Source organism: Octopus sinensis, linkage group LG30 (assembly GCF_006345805.1).
Source record: "Octopus sinensis linkage group LG30, ASM634580v1, whole genome shotgun sequence".
Lineage (NCBI taxonomy): Eukaryota > Metazoa > Mollusca > Cephalopoda > Octopoda > Octopodidae > Octopus > Octopus sinensis.
In genome coordinates, this window is record NC_043026.1 from 11,207,261 (window position 1) to 11,225,962 (window position 18,702).

Below are 18,702 nucleotides of genomic sequence, written 5' to 3' on the forward strand. Positions count from 1 at the left end.
CCACTGTAGAAACTCTGTCAGATCAGATTGGAGCCTGGTGCAGCCTCCTGGCTTCCCAGACCCCGGTGAAACTGTCCAACCCGTGCTAGCACGGAAAAAGGACGTTAAACGATGATGATGATGATGATGATGAATAGTGAGTGGTTGGCGTTAGGAAGGGCATCCAGCTGTAGAAACTCTGTCAGATCAGATTGGAGTCTGGTGCAGCCATCTGGTTCGCCAGCCCTCAGTCAAATGGCCCGACCCATGCCAGCATGGAAAGCGGACGTTAAACGATGATGAATAGCAAGAGCACACAGACAACGCAAACCTCTGCCAAGGCAACACCATTGTCCTCTCAATGATTAGCCAGAGATGATTTTTAAAATGAGAATATCTGAAATAAACTCGACTGCTCTCCTCGTGCCGGTGACACGTAAAAAGCACCATCCATTCGTGGCCGTTGCCAGCCTCGTCTGGCACCTGTGCCGGTGGCACACAAAAAGCACCCACTACACTCATGGAGTGGTTGGCATTAGGAAGGGTATCCAGCCGTAGACTGGTGCAGCCTTCTGGCTTCCCAGACCCCAGTTGAACCGTCCAACCCATGCTAGCATGGAGAACGGATGCTAAACAATGATGATGATGATGTAGCATGGTGGGTTCATGCCAGATGTAGAAGTGATCATAGAGCAACACGGGATGAAATCTTTCACTCAAGAAGACAAAGCACAACTCAGTCTGATAATCACAATCATGAGTGCAACACCCTAACCACTAGGCCAAACCATAACGTATTTGTAAACATCAAGGTGGAGGCACATGGCTTAGTGGCTAGGGCGTTGGACTCCTGATTGTAAGATTGTGGTTTCGATTCCTGGACCGGGGGCGACGCGTTGTGTTCTTGAGCGAAACACTTCATTTCACATTGCTCCAGTCCACTCAGCTGGTAAAAATAAGTAATCCTGCAAGAGTGTAATGGGTGCTATTATGTACCACCAGCACAGGTGTTATTTGCACAACACCAGTATCTGTAACGACTGTGATTTTACTTGACTTGATGGGTTTTCTCAAGCACGACATAAAGCCAAAGTCTTAGTCATTCGTCATTGTCTCTGTGAGACCCAACACTCAAAAGGAGCTTTTCACGTGCCACGGGCATTGGCTGCTTTGTCTCCGTGTGGCCCAACGCTTGAAAGGGGCTTTTTACATGCCAGTAACACGACACCATCACTGGCCACGACGACGATTGACGGGTCTTCTCAAGCACATCATATCACCACCATAGCAACCAGGAAATTGGCCCAAGAGTCTATGGCTCAGGAAGAAACTTTACTCTACTTAAACATCAAGATGAAAAAAAAATTCAAGAGATAGCAGGAGTGGCTGTGTGGTAAGTAGCTTGCTTACCAACCACATGGTTCCGGGTTCAGTCCCACTGCATGGCACCATGGGCAAGGGTCTTCTACTATAGCCTCAGGCCGACCAAAGCCTTGTGAGTGGATTTGGTAGACAGAAACTGAAAGAAGCCTGTCGTATATATATATATATATATATATATATATATATATATATATGTATATATATATATGTATGTATATATATGTATTGGCCTGTTCGCTTAGCCAGCGGGGTGACGTCGTTCGAAGGCTAAAACAATGTGAACGCATTGTGACCAGCGATGTGTAGCAACATCTGATGGTCTGGTCGGTCACATGATATATGTGTGTGTGTGTGTGTGTGTGTGCATGCGTGTATGTTTGTGTGTCTGTGTTTGTCCCCCTAGCATTGCTTGACAACCGATGCTGGTGTGTTTATGTCCCCGTCACTTAGAGGTTCGGCAAAAGAGAGACCGATAGAATAAGTACTGGGCTTACAAAGAATAAGTCCCGGGGTCGAGTTGCTCGATTAGAGGCGGTGCTCCAGCATGGCCGCAGTCAAATGACTGAAACAAGTAAAAGAGTGGTGGTTTCTGATATATTTCACAATGATAGACGTGGCCTAATGTGTACTTGTTGGTGGACAACGTAAGATTTTCAAGAAAAGTGATTCTCATGTTTCACTGTTGAAAGATTTCTTTCAAGTATGTATTTGTTTGTGTCTGTTTAAGTAACTGTTGTGGACAAATGACTTCTCACATAATTCACAATGGAAGGGCTTTTCCCCAGTGTGTCTACGATTGTGGATAACAAGACCAGAATTCCGTACGAAAGATTTCCCGCAGATTCTACAATGGAACGGTTTTTCTCCCGTGTGTGTCCGTACATGCTTTGTTAAGTCACCGTTTGAAACAAAAGACCTGCCACAGGTCTCACAGTTGAAGGGCTTTTCGCCAGTGTGACTACGTATGTGGGTGACAAGATTTGAATTATCGGTGAACGATTTGCCGCAAGTCTCACAAAAGAACGGTTTTTCTCCAGTATGTAGTCTTCTATGAACAACGAGGTTAGAACCATCAGAGAAAGATTTACCACAAATATCACACTGATACGGTTTTTCCCCAGTGTGGACTCGTTGATGAGATCCAAGACTATAAATATCACAGAATGATTTTCCGCATATTTTGCAGTGAAACGGTTTTTGTCCGCTGTGTAATAGTTTGTGTTTGTTTAAAACACTATTGGAGACAAATGCTTTATGACACACGTCACAACGATAGGGTTTCTCTCCAGTATGACTCCGTTTGTGGATAATGAGATTCGAATTATTAATAAAAGACTTGCCGCATATGTCACAATGAAACGATTTTTCTCCAGAGTGGATTATTTTATGCGTTTTTAAGTTATTGTTCGTGGTGAAAGATTTCCCACACGTTTCACAGCGGAACGGTTTCTCTCCCGTGTGGACCCTTCTGTGACTCGTCAAATGACCGTTAGTAATAAAAGATTTCCCGCACGTTTCACAAGGGAACGGTTTCTCCCCGGTGTGGCTACGTTTGTGAATAACAAGAGTAGAATTGTCAGAGAATGATTTACCGCACATTTCACAGCGAAACGGGGTTTCCGTAACGTGCGTCATTTTGTGCCTGTACAAATTGCTGTTACTAACGAAAGATTTCCCGCACATTTCACAAGAGAACTGTCTCTGTCCCGTATGAATTCGTTTGTGAACTGCAAGATGTGAGCTCTGAATGAAAGATTTACCACATATTTTACAATTATAAGGCTTTTCTCCGGTGTGAATTCGTTTGTGTTTGGTTAAATCGCTGCTGGAGACGAAGGACTTGCCGCATATTCTACAAAAGAATGGCTTTTGTCCAGAGTGCCTTCTCCTGTGATTTATTAAATTACAGTTAGAAACAAAATACTTTCCACATATTTTACACTGGAAAGGAGTTTCCTTGTTGTGTGTTTCTTTGTGTACGAAGCACTCGTGTTCCGAAGGGAATATCTTCTTACAAATCTCACAGCGATGTTTGGTAACATTTCCCTCTAATGATCTTTGTTTAGTTAATGTCTCAACGTGTAACAGTTCTTCATCAGTGTCTGCCTTTGTAACTCTATCAGAATCGTTAAAATCATTTGTGTAAGAAGTGTCCAAGCAATTAACACTTTCCATAGTAATTCTCCAGAAAGTATCAAAAGTTGGGGAACGTGTGTGATTACAATACGGAATCTCGTCTTTGATGTTTTCTACTTACCACCAGAATGTTCATCGTTAAGTAGTAATGTTCAAATGATAAATGAATGGGCATCTCATTAAAGCAGAGCCGAGCAAGTTCAGAAACAAAACATTCCTTTGATTGCCCTGACCTCAAGTAGACGGTGCCATAGACAATTTTCGCTTCTCTAAAATTACGCCGGTGTCACAAGTTAAAAATCCCTAGCAAAATTAAATTATAAAACGACTGCAATAATTTTTTCTGGGGCGTAACTTCGGTATAAGTACCGGATACATTTCAAGAAAGTGTTTTATATATATATATATATATATATATATATATATATATATATGGGGGGTTAGGGTTGGGGGTGGGAGAAAAGGGTTTCTGTTATCTCCAGAAATGTAAACAAAGTCACTTCCGGTACTTACGGTACCTATACCGAAGGATCGCCTTTTCTGGTTTCAAAATTTTGCGGGAAAGATGGAAGGCTAAGACAACTTCAACGAAATTTGAACACAGAACGTAAAGCCAGTAGAAGTGCCGCATCAGTCGGTTCCTTCACTCGTAATCAACCCTTCTTTTACTTGTCTCAGCCATTAGACTATGGCCATACTGGAGCACCGTCTTGAAGAATTATAGTCGAACAAATCGACTCAATCTTTCAATTGATTAAAGAAGTAAATAAAATTTAAAGGTGGAAATGACAACTAAGGGAGATAATTAGGTTCCCATTCTCTGATGTGTCTTATGCCTAACTTTTCTCTCAAGATGCTTACACTCTGTCGAACATGCACATCCAGTGGAGCATACTGGCTTCATTTCTTTCAAGCCTATGCATGTCCTCATCTGTCACAGCCCATGTTTCACTGCCATGCAGCATAGCTGTTTGCACAGAAGCATCATACAGTCTGCCTTTCACTCTGAGAGAGAGAGAGACCTTTTGTTAACAGCAGAGGTGGTGGAAGCACAACGTCGGTTACGACGACGAGGGTTCCGGTTGATCCGAATCAACGGAACAGCCTGCTCGTGAAATTAACGTGTAAGTGGCTGAGCACTCCACAGACACGTGTACCCTTAACATAGTTCTCGGGGATATTCAGCATGACACAGAGAGTGACAAGGCCGGCCCTTTGAAATACAGGTACAACAGAAACAGGAAGTAAGAGTGAGAGAAAGTTGTGGCGAAAGAGTACAGCAGGGATCACCACCATCCCCTGCCGGAGCCTCGTGGAGCTTTTAGGTGTTTTCGCTCAATAAACACTCACAACGCCTGGTCTGAGAATCAAAACCGCGATCCTATGACCACGAGTCCGCTGCCCTAACCACTGGGCCATTGCGCCTCCACTAACAGCAGAGGTAGGAGCTCACTAAACTTTGCCCAGCCTTATCTTATTCTCACATCTATGCCCTTGGAGCACCCCAGTCCACTGCTAACTTGGTCACCTAGATAATGAATGTTATGCCTCCCCACTACCCGGCATTTGACGGGAGTCTGTTTTCAGCATTTATTGTACCTGTGTATTTTCCATATGCAAAAGCTAGTTTTCCTTTTAACCTTCTTTGGATATTGCTGCACCTTTTATGCATCCAAAGCTTACACTTTGTGCATCTTATGGAGTTTCTACCTTTGCCTTTTCTACAGCTTAAGCAGGGCCATCTACCTGAAGGGAATATTGTGATTTGTCTGCCTTCCTATTTACTAAGACTTTGACTTTTGCTAGGTTAGCTCTAAGGCCTGTGGCCGATTTTCATTCAAGCATGGGGCCTCACAGAGACAAAGTGGCTGAGTTCCTTTCAAACATTGGGCCTCACAGAGGTAATGATCAAGATCTTTGGCACTGTCATACTTGAGAAGAAGACCCAGCAAGCCGAGCAAAATCACAGTTGCAGCAGATACCGGTGTCACGCAAATGGCACTTGTGCCAGTGGCACATAAAAGTACTCATTACACTCTGAGAGTGCTTGGTGTTAGGAAGGTTATCCAGCCATAGAAAAACCATGCCAAATCAGACTGGAGTCTGGTGCAGCCTTCCCAATCCTGGTCAATTCATCCAACCCAATGGACGTTAAATGATTATATATATATGTATGTATATATATAATCATGTCAAAGGGAAATGGAATTTAATTAAAATTAAAACATTCAATCAAAATTTACATTTCCAGTGGTCTAACGTGCAAAAAAAAAATTAGTCAAGAAGACTATATATTAGTCATACGATATAGTGTATATTTATACACATAAGGAATCCACTTGAAGGGAATTCAACACATTAGAAAGAACAGCTAGGTTCTGTAAACCACAAAAATAAGGGATAAAATTCGACAGGAATAAATTTGGAAATGAAAAACATTTACCATCTAGTACCCTGGACCAATTGGTTTCTGATCATCCTTTAGTGAGTCAAGGGGAACTCACAAGGTCTGATTTTCTTCAGCAAGGTCCAACCTAGGGTTAAACATATCCAACACGAGACAAACAAGGCGACTTGTCTCGCGTTTATACAAACTAACTTTTCAAATTTTACTGCGCAGATATATAAATATCATCATCGTTTAACGTCTGTTTTCCATGCTAGCATGGGTTGGACGGTTCTACCGGGGTCTGGGAAGCCAGGAGGCTGCACCAGGCTCCAGTCTGATCTGGCAGTGTTTCTACAGCTGGATGCCCTTCCTAACACCAACCACTCCGTGAGTGCTTTTTACATGCCACTGGCATAGGTGCCAGGGGAGGCTGGCAACAGCCACGATCGGTTGGTGGTTTTTACGTGCCACCGACATGGAAGCCAGTCAAGGCGGCGCTGGCATCGGCCACATACGGATGGTGCTTTTTACATGCCAGGTTAGGCTGGCAATGGCCACGAATGGTTGGTGCTTTTTATGTGCCACCGGCATGGAAGCCAACGGGAGTCGTCTAAGAGACCATAAGTCAGAGAAATGATTCACACATATATCTGTCAGTAGAATGGCTATATTATCTGAAATGTATAGTATTAAATGTCCATCATGGCTGAGACTGATCTTACCAGTCAGTTTCACATAAAGAATTCAATGGAGTGTTAAGTAACCAACCGCTTGTATAACTTTACACTCATCAGAGGTAGCCGATATGGAAGGAAATATGGCAATGGCTCTCTATTGTTGGAAATGGATTTGCACAACTGCTGTGAAAAAGGGGCCAGGGGATTGGTTTAGGGGTTATATTTCTTGGCTGGTATGCTGTGAAGCTGGCAAGAGTTGTCTTGAGGTGAGGAAAGTGTGTATTATTAATGTGGAACTCCTGTGTGGATGAGGTGTATGGTAAGGCTGCGAGCTGGCAGAAACGTTACCATGGCAGGCGAAATGCGTAGCCGTATTTCGTCTGCCGTTACGTTCTGAGTTCAAATTCCGCCGAGGTCGACTTTGCCTTTCATCCTTTCGGGGTCAATAAATAAAGTACCAGTTATGCACTGGGGTCGATGTAATCGACTTAATCCTTTTATCCCCTGTGTTTAGCCCCTTGTGGGTAGTAAAGAAATAGATATTTCGTCTGCAGCTACGTTCGAAGTTCAAATTCCGCCGAGGTCAACTTTGCCTTTCATCCTTTCGGGGTTGATAAATAAAGTACCAGTTACGCACTGGGGTCGACGTAATCGACTTAATCCGTTTGTCTGTTCTTGTTCGTCCCCTCTGTGTTTAGCCCCTTGTGGGTAGCAAAGAAATAGGTGTGTAGCAGTGTCATTTCGTGCTTGTGGGAGGAAGGTGCTGGTCTAGTGCACTAAAGAAAATGCCATGTAGGTTGGATGCAATGTTCAATGAAAAAGGAGGGCTCAACCTTATACTCCACTCGCATGCTCAGTTATTCCGCTTTCTATGCTGTAGAACAGAGCATCCCACAATAGCTTGCTTACTGGTATCAGGGTTATCTCATAGATGTAGTTCATTTGTTCACAAGATTTTCATTATGGGCTAATTTCTTAGTAACCATGTTCGTGGAGTGTTGTGTATCTATCCTATATCCTTGAGGACATAAAACTGTGCTGCCTAGCGTATGCGCATGCTTACTTAACTCAGTGTTGGGAGGTATCCAAGAGTAGTATGTATGCAACCTTCTCTCTGTACCCAGACCTGGCCAATGCTTCATTGTAGGACCCAGTACTACAATGGTTTGTCTCCATTTTGGATTAAAGCATTAAAAAAATCACAGGAATTCACAACAGGCGCAGGAGTGGCTGTGTGGTAAGTAGCTTGCTAACCAACCACATGGTTCCGGGTTCAGTCCCACTGCGTGGCATCTTGGGCAAGTGTCTTCTGCTATAGCCCCGGGCCGACCAATGCCTGTGAGTGGATTTGGTAGACGGAAACTGAAAGAAGCCTGTCGTATATATCTATATATATATATGTATGTGTGTGTGTTTGTTCCCCTAGCATTGCTTGACAACCGATGCTGGTGTGTTTACGTCCCCGTCACTTAGCGGTTTGGCAAAAAGAGACCGATAGAATTTGTACTGGGCTTACAAAAAGAATAAGTCCCGGGGTCGAGTTGCTCAACTAAAGGCGGTGCTTCAGCATGGCTGCAGTCAAATGACTGAAACAAGTAAAGAGTCTCACAAACAAAACAATTGAGTGGGGTGTGAATCTTGGTGGATAAAAATTCAAAGTAGTGCAGGGCATTTATTCTCATTGTTTGATATTTACATATATATACATAAATAGATAGATAGATATTAAAATTATAATTAAGGGTATCTAAGAGATACCACCATGCTAGAAATAGGTGGTATCTCTTAGATACCCTTAATTATAATTTTAATAATTAATTATTTACCTTTGAGGTTTTTATTCCCATGCTAGCCACCTGATAAGATCGGTATTTTAAATAACGATCTTATCCTTATTTATATAAATTTATTACATAACGAAGACATGACACGATGTAGGTAAAGAAATTTGAGAAATTTGAAAAGTTTACATGAAACAGGTTATTTCTCCAAAAACTATGTTACTATAGATAAAATTTTATAACATTTTTCTAACATAACGACTTAAATATATTCTTTAACCTTATAAAACAAGCCTTCTGTGTTTTTTTTCACTCTTTTGTATTTTTTATACACCCAACCATGTGCTTTCACACACCAACTTTCCCACCTATATATATATATATATATATATAATATATATATATATAAAATAATATAGGGTGAAATTAATTAATTTGGAATAATCATCAATTTCACCAAGTAGATTTCGGCATGTAAAAGCCCCATTCAAGGAAGGTTTAAGTAATACTAAGTAATTAAGGGTTTAGCAACGATTTGCCTCACCACACACCGAATTTAGAAATAGCAGTCAAAAGAGTTTTGGCTATTCTTTCTACTTAAAAGGGAGATCCCAGTAAAACCATAGCACTTAAAAGGCAAACAACGCAGGCAAAAGAGAAAGAAATGACGATAATCATTCTACATTAAGTCACCTACGGACGTACGTTTCGGAATTAAGCCATAGGAAAGCATAAAAATTAAATAATTATGTCTTACCCAATTATGTCTTACTGGGATCTCCCTTTTAAGTAGAAAGAATAGCCAAAACTCTTTTGACTGCTATTTCTAAATTCGGTGTGTGGTGAGGCAAATCGTTGCTAAACCCTTAATTACTTAGTGTGTGTATATATATATATATATAGATAGATAGATAGATAGATAGATAGATAGATAGATAGATAGATAGATAGATAACTTTCTTTTATTAGCCACACAGGGCTGAATACAAGCTTGGTGTAAGTTGGAGTTCATCTGAGTGAAGAGTTAGCGTTGAGAAATGTCTAGCTAACTCTTCGGTGTAGAAAACAACTTGTATGTGGGCAAATTTGTTCCACCAGGTTACATATTCTTTGTGATCCCAGATGGGTTTCAAGCACTTCTCTATTTTGCTTGTGTTGGCCTTCTCTGGGATTTTTGTTTTTTTGTTAACTATTTTATAAATGATTGTTCGTCTTTTTTCATTTTCCAAAATATCTTCTGGTATGTTTATTTGTACTATACCTTCTGATTCTGTTATTTTGATGTTCGTGTCCTGTATTTGTTGAGCCGTAAAGTATATTGTTTTTTTTTCTTTAATCGCCTCAGCGAAATTTGTTGTTGTTTTGTTATTGTTGTTGCTTGTGGTGATGTTGTTGTTGGCTGCAGTTTGTAAAATTGGTGTGTTTGGTTCGATCGTGCTAGTAGGAAGGGGTGGAAAATTGCCTGCGTACTTTAGTCCTGCACTAGGGCAAAATTCGACATTTCGTTTGCTTGTCGTCGTTATTTTTTCACTTGTTGGTGATGGAGTGAGCAGTGGTTGAAGGGAATTGTTGTTGTCGTCGTTGTTGTTGTTGTTATTGTCGTTCTTGGTGACGGCGGTGGTGTTGGTAGTATTAGTAGCATTGACGGCACGGTCTTTGGTGGCGGTGATGGTGATGTTGGTGTTGTTATTGGTGGCGATATCTTTAGTAGGGATAGCAGTTTTAGTAGCAGATTCTGCCATGGTGTTGGTGGTGGTGGTGGACTCACTGATGGTGTTGACGGTGCTTGGCCTTGCGACCTTTGTTTTGTATTTGTTGCTGTTGGTGGTGGTGGAGTTGTCAGGTTCGGCGTATGCTAACAGAGCATCCTGTTTTTCTGTTTCTGCGTCACGCTTCACTTGCAACTCAGCCTCGTGGTGGCCAGTGGCCATTTTGGAAATAAAATGGCTAAATGAAACCACGAAGGCTATGAGAATTTTTTCTTTTAAATTTTGCCCACAAGGGGCAAAATTTTGTGTCGATATTTATCAAAGGTTTACAGTGGATGTTGTTGCACAACTTTTAAGCACAAAATGTTTGTCAATATACACTTTTAAATGGTCAAAATAAATGATTACCTTCGGAGCTGAAACGACATCACATCCGTCAGAGAGAGAGAGAGAGAGAGAGAGAGAGAGATAGAGAGATAGAGAGATAGATAGAGAGAGAGAGAGAGAAGAGAGAGAGAGAGAGAGAGAGAGATAGATAGAAGATAGATAGATAGATAGATAGATAGATAGATAGATAGACAGATAGATAGACAGCTAGATAGACAGATAGACAGACAGACAGACAGACAGACAGAAAGACAGACAGACAGATAGATAGACAGATAAGATCCAAGGATTCAAGGTGCAGGGAGAAAGTTAAGCAATCCATAGTAAATATAAAAAACAACTTTCAGGGACAATAGTGGTTTATTGAAATGGAAGGTTGTGGACTTTTTTGTACTGACATATGATAAACTGAAAAAAGTTCTTTTTATATTTCACAGTAGGCAACTAGTGTTGCAGAGTATGCAAATAAGAATACAAGAGTTAAGGAACGGAGAAGATAAGATCCAGTGGACGTTAAACGATGATGGTGATGATACAAAATATGAAGAAAAATCCACATATAGGCACAGGAGTGGCTGTGTGGTAAGTAGCTTGTTTACCAACCACATGGTTCTGGGTTCAGTCCCACTGCGTGGCACCTTCGGCAAGTGTCTTCTACTATAGCCTCGGGCCGACCAATGCCTTGTGAGTGGATTTGGTAGACGGAAACTGAAAGAAGCCCGTCGTATATATATATGTGTGTGTGTGTTTGTGTGCCTGTGTTTGTCCCCCTAGCATTGCTTGACAACCGATGCTGGTGTGTTTACGTCCCCGTCACTTAGCGGTTCGGCAAAAGAGACCGATAGAATAAGTACTGGGCTTACAAAGAATAAGTCCCGGGGTCGAGTTGCTCGACTAAAGGCGGTGCTCCAGCATGGCCGCAGTCAAATGACTGAAACAAGTAAAAGAGTATATAATGACAAATTTGTAAAGGCTTTCTCTCACCTGACAACACAGTTCAAATTGTGCAATATTTTGAACAAATTGTTTGCATTTTGAAAGAATGCAGATATGAAAGTAATTTATTTATTATTAAATATAAGTTATTTACATGTTTTTGAGTAACGAAAGAAATTTGCCATGATATCTGGATTTTCCTTTTGTTAAATAAAAATTCATCTTAGTATTTCTTTGTCGTTTAACGTCTGTTTTCCGCGCTAGTACGGGTTGGACAGTTCGACCGGGGTCTGGGAAGCCAGAAGGCTGCACCAGGCTCCAGTCTGATCTGGCAGTGTTTCTACAGCTGGATGCCCTTCCTAACGCCAACCACTCCGCAAGTGTAGTGGGTGCTTTTTACGTGCCACCGGCACAGGGTTCAAGGCAGTCTGGCAGCGGCCACGATCGGTTGGTGCTTTTAACGTGCCACCGGCACGGAAGCCAGTCAAGGCGGCGCTTATATATATATACATAAAATAGTTTTCAGAAGTTGTTACCACACACTGTTATACATCATCTTGTGTGTGAATACATTTATGGTTACTTATGATATTTTTCTCATAAGAAAAAAAAATTTGACAAACTGGTGGACGGTTCGACCAGGGCTCTGGGAAGCCAGAAGGCTGCACCAGGCTCCAGCTGTAGAAACACTGCCAGTTCAGACAGGAGCCTGGCGCAGCCTCCTGGCTTCCCAGATCCCCAGTCAAACCGTCCAACCCATGCTAGCATGGAGAACGGACGTTAAACGATGATGATGATGTATATATTCCTTTATGTCTTAAAAGACAACTAAACATTTTAGGCTAGGTAAAATGATCATAAAACAACCAAAAAGAGAACCTTGATAAGTATGGTAAATATCTTAAGCCTAAAAGGTCAAGTCCCCATTTTAGCAGTAGGAAACATTTTGAAAGGTTAACCTTTCATTACCAACCCGGCTGTAACCGCCTCTGGTCTGTAGTATAAATGTCTTGCTTTCGTAAGTTTTGAATTAAAATCTTCCACCAAACCTTAGTCACAGTTTATGTTCCTAACTCTAGCTGAATGATAACTAAGTTATTTTACTAAATTCTTTGTTATATTTAAAAGTAATTGAAAAAAACACAGAGCATCTCAACAGAAATACAGTAACGAAAGGGTTAAAATATATAATAGAGAAACAATTCTTAACCCTTTTGATACCAACCTGGTTGAAACCACCTCTGGCTCTGTAGTACAAATGTCTTGTTTTCATAAGTTTTGAATTAAAATCTTCCACCAAACTTTAGTCACAATTTATGTTCCTAACTCTAGCTGAATGATAACTAAGTTATTTTACTAAATTCTTTGTTATATTTAAAGTAATTGAAAAAAACACAGAGCATCTTAATAGAAATATTGTAACAAAAGGGTTAAGAAGAAAAATAATCAGCAGAAGACATGAGAGAAGGAGACCTCAATGTGGTCACTGTATGCTAGAAATAATAGCCTAAATTTCTTTCAATCCCCACCCTTTCAACTGCTTCTAATGTCCATCTGCCCAAATGTAGAGATGTTTTTAACCCTTTCAATACCAACCCGGCTGAAACCAGCCCTGACTGAGTACAAATGTCTTGTTTTCATAAGTTTTGAATTAAAATCTTCCACCAAATCTTAGTCACAATTTATGTTCCTAACACTAGCTTAATGATAACTAAGTTAGTTTACTAAATTCTTTGTTATATTTAAAATAATTGAAAGAAACACAGAGCATCTCAAAATAAATATGCTAATGAAAGGGTTAATTGTATGAAGTAATTAAGTTTGATACGAATACAGTTACTCTTCTGTATGAATAGCTACATGTGCAATTAAGTTACTACTTTTTGAAAAGGATTTGTCACAGATATCACAGTGATATGGTTTTTCTCCTGTATGAATACGTTGGTGTATAGTTAAGTTACTGCTTCCAGAGAAGGATTTACCACAGATGTCACAGTGATGTGGTTTCTCTCCTGTATGAATACGTCTGTGTTTATTCAAATTACTACTTCCAGAGAAAGATTTGTCGCAGATATCACAGTTATATGGTTTTTCGCCTGTGTGGATTCGTTTGTGTTTGGTTAAGTCACTGCTACAAGAAAATGATTTACCACAAATATCACAGCTGTATGGTTTTTCTCCTCTATGTATACGTTTGTGTTTAGTTAAGTCTCCGTTTCGAGAGAATAATTTACCACAGATATCGCAATCATACGGCTTCTCTCCCGTATGAATGCGTATGTGCCTACTCAAGTTACTGCTTCCAGAGAATGATTTGTCACAGATATTACAGTGATATGGTTTCTCTCCTGTGTGAATACGTTTATGAGTACTTAAGTCACTACTTTGAGAGAACACTTTATCGCAGATATCACAGCTATACGGCTTCTCTCCTGTATGAAAACGCTTATGTTTAGTCAGGTTACTACTTCCAGAGAATGACTTGCCACAGACTCCACAGTGATATGGCTTCTCTCCTGTATGAACACGTTTATGCAAAGTTACTTTATCATTTCGAGAGAACGATTTACCACAGATATCACAGTGATATGGCTTCTCTTCTGTATGTGCACACCTGTGTTTACTTAAGGTACTTATACGAGCAAACGACTTGCCACACATATCACAATGATATGGCTTCTCTCCCGCACGGAAGCATTTGTGTGTAGTTAATTTCCCACTCTGGGTGAACGACTTGCCACAGTTACTGCAATGATACGGTCTCTCTCCGGTATGAATGCGTTTGTGTTCAATCAAGTGGTGATTCAGAGAGAATGATTTACCACAGACATCACAGTCGTACGGTCTCTCACCTGTATGAACTCGTTTGTGCGTACTTAGGTTACCTTTCTGAGTGTACGATTTACCACAGACATCACACTGGTAAGGCTTCTCTCCTGTATGGATATGCCTGTGCTTAGTTAAGTCACTGCTTCCAGAGAAGGACTTACCGCAGATATCACAGTGATATGGCTTCTCTCCTGTATGGATACGTTTGTGCTTAACAAGGTTACCTTTTTGAGAGAATGACTTTTTACAGATATCACACGGGTATGATGATTCTCCAGCCTCATCCGACATCTTCTCAGCTGAACTCAGTCCTTTCTCACAAACTCATGATACAAATATCTTCCTTCTTGTATCTGTTTATATAATTAATTCTTTATATATATATATATATTTCAAAATGTGACCTCGTGTGTACTGTTGGCGATTTTTTTCCTCTGTCTTCCCTTCTCTGGATCTTTCCTTCTCCTATGTTTCCGACGAAGAGCTCCGCTCGAAACATTAAGCCCTCCTTCTTTCCTGAGCGTCCAATAATCCAATAATACTATATTTGTCCCACGTCCTCGTGTTGTTGTGTCTTTTTGTGCTTTCTTGTTTGGATTAACTTTATATATATATATATATATATATATATATATATATATATATATATATAACAGCACGGATCTTTTTCAGTGAACAGGTTGCGGTCTTAAAGCGACGAAAATGTTTTGACAAATTAAACTTAAATGTTGAAGTGAATCGAACGGCTTTTGTGTGTTTCTTAAATGGCTTACAAACACCTTCCACGCTGCAAATGTTTTCGTTTCAGCACACAATCTCAGATCAAATCACTTGCTATGCAAGTACATCTCCGTAATATATATATATATTTCTACTGCTATATTTTATCATCAACACGGATTGCCATTGATATCTGTAGAAGATGTAAGAGCCTTTGTCAAATTATCCAAATGTTTTTAGTTAAGAGCAGTATGCAAACTCATCTTGTAATTATTTTCTACAGTGAAAGTAAAGATTTTTTGCTTTTCTTATCTTAGTTCAGAAGCAACTTTTCACATAAATTCTCCCATGGATTTATACACACAAGGTTATTTCTATTTCAATATTTTGCATAACCTCTGTAGATGATTTTTCTGATGTAAATGATTCTTTGGGCCATCAGCCAATCTGAAATTATAAATAAACAGTGTAAGATACGCAGGTTACTACATTTATATACTGATAAACTATTACCTCAATACTTATTTTTTTAAATTTACACAAATTGCATGAACCCAAGATGACTGCTAGTTGACCAAAGCATTGTAAGTAGATACAGTAAACGGAAACTGAAAGAAGCCCATCAAACATGGCACCTTGGGGCAATGTCTTTTACGATTGCCTAGGGCTAAGTAGATTTGGTAAATAGAAACTGAAAGAAGCCCTTTGTATGTATGTAGCGCCGAGTTTACAATTCTCTAAATAATAATAACGGTATTTTTATATAAGCTTAAAGCTTTTGGCGATCACTGTGCAATGACTAAGGAAAGTAGTTTAATAAAGGGGCATATAAGCCCTCGACAGTAAAAAGGCTTTCCTATCCATGTTGGAGTCGAACCCATATCCCTTTGTTAGTGTCGAGGGAATGTGAACTAAATGTTTTTTTTTTTTTGGAACAGTGAATCTCGAAACATAATACTATAAATATTAGTTTCAAATTTTGGCACAAGGCCAGCAAGGTTGGGGGAAGGAGTAAGTCGATTACATCGATCCCAGTGCTCAACTGACTCCCATTTTATCGATCTCCAGAGGATGAAAGGCAAAGTAGAACCCGGCGGAATTTGAACTCAGAACTTTAAAATGGGCGAAATGCCGCTAAGCATTTGGCCCGGCGTGCCAACGATTCTGCCAGCTCGCCGCCCTATGTTTCGAGATCCATTGTTCCAAAAAAGAATTATACCTGCAAAATATTTTTTTCTGATTATTTCCCCCCTCGCGTAATCGTATTCTACATCATTTAAAAGTAATCTCTGGAAAAATTAATGAGAGAGAAAAAAAAAACAACAAAAAACATTTCAAAGAAAGTTCTGAGCAAACAAGATCAGATGGGGGGATTATCCGAAACTGGTTGGAATTTTTTTTTTTTGTTTTACAATTTTTCTCTCAGTATAATCGCAATCTAGATTATCTACAACGTATGTGAAAAATTTCGTTAAAAAATATGCATTTTAAAGCAAGCTGTGAGGAATCAGAATCGGGGAGGGGGATTATTTGAAGCTTCGTGAAAAATTTAGATTTTACAATTTTTTCCTCTATATATAATCGTAATCTTCTTAATCTGAAATGTACCCTGAACAAAAAATCGTTAAAAAACGTGCGATTTGAAGAAAGTTATAGGGAAACAAAGTCAAAGAGTCAGTCACACCTTTGTAGTTCTACATAATCATCACCATACTTCGGTAAGTATAGTGAAGGCTACATATTTAATACTAGTTGTATTATACAATCAATGAAATCAGTTATTACTTTCCCACTGCTGGCTAAAATAATTATTTGGCAATCTTTCGTCTCTAGTAGACCTTTCCGTCGATTTCCGTAAAAAATTTTTTTTTTTTACATATGGGTTTGCGGGAACTTTTGAAGTAATGAGAGCGAAAGAGACTAAGAGAAAGCGATTGTATGACGAGGGAAGTTCTTTTGAAGTTACCGTGCATGGCAAGCATTGATGTACATTTGTGTGTGTGTGTGTTTGATGGGATGTGGGAGACAGACAGTATGTTGTGTAAGTGAAGTGCTTCTCTTAGTGTGTGTGAAGAGACAGAGTAATGTGTGAAAGAAAGAGATAACTGAAATTTTTTACTCGGTGTATGTGTATATGTATGTATATTACTTCAAAAGTTCCCGCAAGCCCATATGTAAAAAAAAAAATTTTTACGGAAATCGACGGAAAGGTCTACTAGAGACGAAAGATCGCCAAGTATTTATATTTCTTTGTGAATTTATTATTTAAACTTCCCATACCGATATGGAAAACACGAAATAAAGCAAATAATGGTATTTGACTATTATATTTTCTCACTGCAATATTTATCAACTTTTAAGTACTTCGCTCATTATATATATTAACAATAACATACATATGGTTCTTCTTATAGATACTGTATGAATTTTTCCCCAATTCTTGTTTTACTTTAATAAATGTACAACTTTCTATATTTGGTTCCATCGCGATTCATTCATCACTGTACTTCGCTGAGTATAGTGAAGGCTACATATTTAATATTAGTTGTATCATGCAATCAATCAATGGAAATAGTTATTACTTTCGCACTGCTGGGTAACAGAACCTACCTGTTTCTCTGCATACGCTTATTATTCTTATGATTTCTCTTTGCGATCTCTTCAAACTGATTTCTTTGGCGGAAAAAAAAAAGTCTCAGTTAAATGGCGCGGATTCAACTGGACCAGAAATAAGACAATGGAATGTAAAACTTGACATTGAAAACGAAACGAAACGCACGGACAAATCGGAATTTATCACTTTTTTTGTCCTTCGTTCTTCATTTATGTTCAGGCATACCTCAATTTACGTCGGTAATTGGTTCTAAGACATGCGATTTAACTCGGAAAACTATGTTAGACGCGCACGCGCGAATGAAAAAGAACCATAAGAAAAATTCGGTGAAATTCGTTAAAGGAGGACACGTTTATGTGTTTCGGTCTGTGTGTGCAGACCCCAACAAATAATGGGCTGAAAGCTGCTCAACGGAAATTCTTTCTCCTGCTGCCCACTAATATCGTTGAGAGTTTCTAATTACTACTTACTCTACTACAAACATTAAATAAAAAAAGTAAAATTTTCTACAATAGACACGCTCAACTAGAACTTATTTCAGCGACCTCGACCGATAAAAGGCGCAGTCGCCATCGGCTGAATTCGAACTCAGACCATGCAGACAGACGAAATGCTGCCAAGTATTTTAGTTCGGCGTGCTAACGATTCTGTTAGCTACCACCTTCATTTTAACAACAGTAATAGTACCTTTTGAGAAACATACTCGAAATGGCACTTAATATATTCCTCAGAGCTCGATATCTTTAGAAACTTATTCACGATTTTGTCATATGTGAAGGACGAAGACTCTAGTTTGTACTGTCCTATAATGTACTATATTAGGCAATACGAAAGATCGTCCTATATTAAGTATAGCAGATATATTCCATTTTTTTTTTCGTCTTCATAAAATTTATAGAATCATAGCAAGTGCGTGTTTTTATATTTCAAACATATGCGGCACACTTTTTGCCAGGTTGCAATTTCGAGCGAGGAAAATTTCGACACCATAAATGTAAAGTTTCAGTTTTTGTGTCTTTCGAAACGGCCAACTTTTGTCTTCCACGCTGCAATCGCTACATACATTCAAATTTATATATGTATGTAATGAATACATATTGAGCTGGCTGAATCGTTAGCACGCCAGACAAAATGTTTAACGGCATGACTTTGCTTTTCATCC

At 39.5% G+C, this 18,702-nt stretch overlaps 1 protein-coding gene across 1 annotated transcript; it reads right to left on the minus strand.

The window, feature by feature from the left end:
- Window positions 1–950: 950 nt before the first annotated feature.
- Window positions 951–18,246, minus strand: LOC115226290 (zinc finger protein 91-like). Its single transcript, XM_029797279.2, has 6 exons — window positions 17,537–18,246; window positions 15,076–15,373; window positions 13,218–14,597; window positions 5,098–5,159; window positions 1,943–3,614; window positions 951–1,352 (listed from the first exon to the last, which is right to left on the minus strand). Exons 3-5 carry the CDS (start codon window positions 14,495–14,497, stop codon window positions 2,059–2,061), a joined length of 2,898 nt encoding a protein of 965 aa, XP_029653139.2. The 5' UTR covers window positions 14,498–14,597; window positions 15,076–15,373; window positions 17,537–18,246; the 3' UTR covers window positions 951–1,352; window positions 1,943–2,058.
- Between the last annotated feature and the right edge of the window lie 456 nt (window positions 18,247–18,702).

Excerpts from the sequence above, each read along its gene's own strand:
- LOC115226290 (XM_029797279.2), bottom strand. The coding sequence starts at position 14,497 with ATGTCGGATGAGGCTGGAGAATCATCATACCCGTGTGATATCTGTAAA. Across the intron at positions 5,160-13,217 it reads GTAGCTATTCATACAGAAGA|GTGCAGCAATATCCAAAGAA; the intron begins GTAACTGTATTC and ends GATGCATAAAAG. Across the intron at positions 3,615-5,097 it reads TGCATATGGAAAATACACAG|TAGAAAACATCAAAGACGAG; the intron begins GTACAATAAATG and ends TCTGGTGGTAAG.